Source organism: Formica exsecta, unplaced genomic scaffold, assembly GCF_003651465.1.
Source record: "Formica exsecta isolate Colony F162 unplaced genomic scaffold, ASM365146v1 scaffold139, whole genome shotgun sequence".
NCBI classification, from domain to species: Eukaryota; Metazoa; Arthropoda; class Insecta; order Hymenoptera; family Formicidae; genus Formica; species Formica exsecta.
Window position 1 is genome coordinate 535,747 of NW_021848721.1, and position 4,204 is coordinate 539,950.

The 4,204-nt window shown below is 46.8% G+C and overlaps 1 protein-coding gene across 1 annotated transcript in view; it reads left to right on the plus strand.

The window, feature by feature from the left end:
- The window catches only part of LOC115246131, an 18,083-nt gene that overhangs the window by 10,923 nt on the left and 2,956 nt on the right, over positions 1–4,204 (plus strand). Inside the window, exon 5 of the mRNA XM_029824760.1 lies at positions 3,306–3,541. Within this exon, the coding sequence (XP_029680620.1) occupies positions 3,306–3,541 (236 nt within the window). The remainder of the gene's footprint in view (positions 1–3,305; positions 3,542–4,204) is intronic.

Here is a 4,204-nt window from a genome sequence, read left to right on the forward strand (position 1 = left end):
GAAAGAGAGACTTATCATTCCGTCTGGATATCCGTCTGCGCATCCGGGCGTTCTTTCGCGATAAAGATCGAGAGGATCGCGCGAACTAATGTCATCCGAGACGCGCGGCGAGTTGAGCACCCTCGTAATCGCCGGGTGTCTAGTCGGGCTGCAGTTAGAACTCTCTTACGAGGTTACGTAACACATTTCAATTTAATGCGTTGACCTTGTCTATGCGCGTCTCTCTTCCTATGTCGACGAAGACGGTGGGCGAGAGTGGCGAGCGCGACGGAGCGAGAGGAGGAAGTTTTCGCCGGGCGCGCGCGGGTCCTCCACCGTTCTCTCCCTCTCTCCCCCCTCCCTCCCCTCTCGTCCCTCTTCCTCCCCCGCTATCCGTCCTCTGCATCCCGCTGCCGTCGTTATCGTTGTCGCAGTCGTCCGTTGTCGCACCGCCAGACGGTGCAATGTGCATTTTTACGGACGGCCCAATCAGGCCCGCCGCGCCGGTTACGCGTCGTCGGCCTATCGCGTCGCGAGGAACCGTTCTTTCCCTCTTTTTCGATTCGGGGGTTTCTAGCTTTTACTTTCTTTTTTTTTTAACCCTAAATAAAATTCCAGGTCCAGGGATGAGGCATTAAAATTTTTGAGATGCGTCGATAGAGCTCTCTCTCTCTCTCTTTCTCTTTCTTTCCATCTCCATCTCTCTTTCTCTCTCTCTCTCTCTCTCTTCCCGTTTCCTTATCTAATTTTTAACGCTAATGGTCTACACGGCCGGCTATGCTCCAGTGAATTTCATTATCGCGACACTCGGCCCACGGGAGAGGCGAGGAGGATCCGCCGCGCCGGTTCGCATGATGCAACGGCCTCCAGACTTGTCCAGGTCCTTCCCTTTCCCAGACGACGGACAGACGTGGCACGTACGCAACGAAGCGGCGCGAAATGCGTGACTTGGCCGCGGCTAGATTAACGAGCGCATGCCTAGAATCGAAGATCGGTGGGTTCGGTATATACCGTATAGACCGTGATTTCGCAGAACAGAGTCGTAACTTCTCTCCGGCTGGCCTGCCTTTCTCGAGAAAACCCGGGCCTATGTCTGGATTAACTCTCGGACCCTCGGATAAAATGTTACGTCGCGGCACCACCTATGCTCTAAAAGAAACGAGCGATTATGATCTAAGATTAAGATGAAGAATGGGTTTCGTCCGTTCCGCTTGTCATTTACGAGTCTACTCCGAGGATACCGTTCCCGGGACCTTCGCATTTTATAGGCTCCTTTCCAGACGGCGGAAAAAAGTCGGGGCACAGTTCTGTAGATTTCAGGTAGTACGAAGAAAGATTTTGTTATTTTTTTGCATTTGTCGCCCGCGTTCGTCGGATTTGTTTTCCATTTCCTCCCCTCTTTGTACATTCTTTTCCCTCCTCGCTTTCTACATCTTCTTATCTTCTTCTCTTTTCTATCATTCAGGGAAATATACATTCTTCTGCTTGACGCTCGGGCAAGTCAACGAGGTCGTTGACGTGGGGACTGCGCTGAAATCTCCCGAGTGGGCGTCTCTCAAACACGGCGATCCTTGTCGATGACGTAGAGAAATGACGCTCATCCTTTTTTTCCCATCGCTTCTTTTCTTTTCTATCTTCCGCCGGATGATTGATTAATGACTTGTCGAAAATTTATTATGCAATCCCGCACGATCGTCCGATATCGTCGTCGTTCGTTTTTCGATAAGGTCGCGCTTGTTAATGAAAGCCACGTGAGTCGCCTGAAGCGGGCGCGCGCGTGCGAATAAACAACTTCTTATCCCAGTATCCGGACGAGGAAGCATGAAACCGTCGATTTTGCGTCGTAATCATACGAGGTCTGGAGATTGTACTTTTCACCGTACGCGAAAATTGACACGTCGTGTTCGGGAAAGGCATGAAATTCGAGTCACGCGAACCCCACGGCCAATGTCCAGAAAAAATTCGCCAAAGCGGGATGCAAAGATAGGACGATGCAAATGAGGCCTGAAAGAGAGAGAAAGAGAGAGAGAGAGAGAGAGAGAGAGAGAGGCTGCGGGAGATCGGATTTTAACATTCGAGACGCGGCCTGAAAAAGTCGAGGTCCCTCCGAGACCAGACACGGCAAACTCGAGGTGATTGGGGTGCCGGTGTATCCGCCGACTGTCTAGCCACTGTCTGCAACGTGTAATAAATGCCTCCGCGAGCCGTACCGTGTGCCTCTGTAGGTCACTGACCATCGTCCGTTGGCCCGCGTCGGCACCCGGAAGAGAGCTCGCCTCGGAACCTGAGGTGAAAATTCTCGAGCCCGCGCAGCCGCGCTAGGTTTATGAAACGATATTTATTGCCTTTTCTGGATAATCTTCTGCCAAAAGTGTCCTATCCGTGGCTCGGAATTCTTGGGGAAATTCGCTTCAAATACTTAGGACATTTTACATGCTTTCGCAATATCGTCTCTAAGACGTCTTGAGCTGTTTCAGGTTGAACGAGCTATTTTCTAGGTCAGATCTCTCGAAATAGTTGTGAGCTAAATTTCTACTTTATTGTTTCACGAACTTTGAAACGTCTTGACACAAATTTTTGAACTCCTTTCGTTGTATTATTTCGGGAACGATTCTTTATATAACGTTGTGTTCGACATACTAAAATATAATTTTACTATATTACCTTTAAGTAACTTTACTAACACGCGGTTTTGCTATGAAATTGATGTTGTGCTTTTGCGCGTTATCACTCACCGTTTTATCTAAGACGCTCCGTGTAGTCTAATAAGCTTTGATTCTCCTTTTGTGCAGTCAGGGTCAGAAAGCCTTGGAAAATATCAAGACGATAGTCCTCGGGATAACTGGCAGACGCAACAACAATAGCACCAACACCAATCAGATTCAGCGCGAGAGGCTCACCATGTTCTCGTCTACTTGTTAGTAGTTTAATAATTCGTTTAGAATATTACTAGCTTATTGGGCGAAATTTGTGACCTTTTTTATTATACAGGCCAGATACCTCGAAACACGGACGCCGAGGCTTGGACAGATCCGTTCTCGATGAACATACATTTTCAATTGAATCTGACTTCCGGTGATCATGTTGTCGCGGCGAAATTGCGAATTTATAAATTACCGCAGGAGAATCTCACGACTTACGCGAGCGGGAGTTTCGACGAGGACGAGGATGACGAGAAGAAGATTAGGATATCCGTTTATTATTACACGAAGTCGCTGAAAAGGCATCGATGTGAGTGTTCAATCAGATTACTGAATTTACGTGCGACTACTTGAGGAATATAGAGAGCTACAATTTCTCCCCCGTATGTGTATATATATATATAGCGAAGAAACGACTGATGGACTCCATCGTGACGCCCCTGACGAGCTACGGCAAACAGCTGGTGCTGGATGTCAGGCAAGGCGTGAGATTCTGGCGACTGATCCCGCGAAGTTCTCCACACGGCAACGGTAACAATCACGGTTTGGTGATTCAGATAGAGGATCAAGACGGCCGGGCGCTGAAACCGGCTCTGTATATCCAGCAGCCGTCCTGCGCGGACCACGATTCGAATCAGAAGGCATGTGAGTGTGTGCTCTAACAATACTAACTTACATTTGAGTCTTGGATTGATGCGCCTTGGCATATCTCATTGCGTGAAACTAAACAACGCGTGTGGCATGAAACGAAGAAGAAATAGTATGTTGATGCTCTGCACACAGATATACAGGGTGTTCTAAAACTACCGTATCTCCTCTTAACGGCAGATTCCTTAGAACATTTCAAGACAAAAAGCCTAATACAAAAATGTCGAGACTATAATAATTTTTGAATGGGAAGCGATTATATTTTACGAATGACAGGGCTGAAATTTTCTCAGGCATGGTTAAATGACAAGTGAAAAACGTGCTTCTATAAATGGAGCGCCTTTTTTATAATATTATGATTATCGTATAAATTTACAATAGTATTGTCATTATATGTTTTTCCTCTTCTCTACGCATTGCATTAGTACATTCTTTTTACGAATGATGTATGCAGGAACTAATCTTAAAAATGATTCAAGTAAAAATTTGCGACACGTTTCAACTTTAGCTGTCAAAGTGGTCGATCAATGTTATCATGAAGATGTCTACTATTTCGCCGTGTTCGAGCGCGCGAAATCTCAGCCCTGTCATTCGTAAAATATAATCGCTTCCCGTTTAAAAACTATTATAGCCTCGACATTTTTGTATTAGGATTT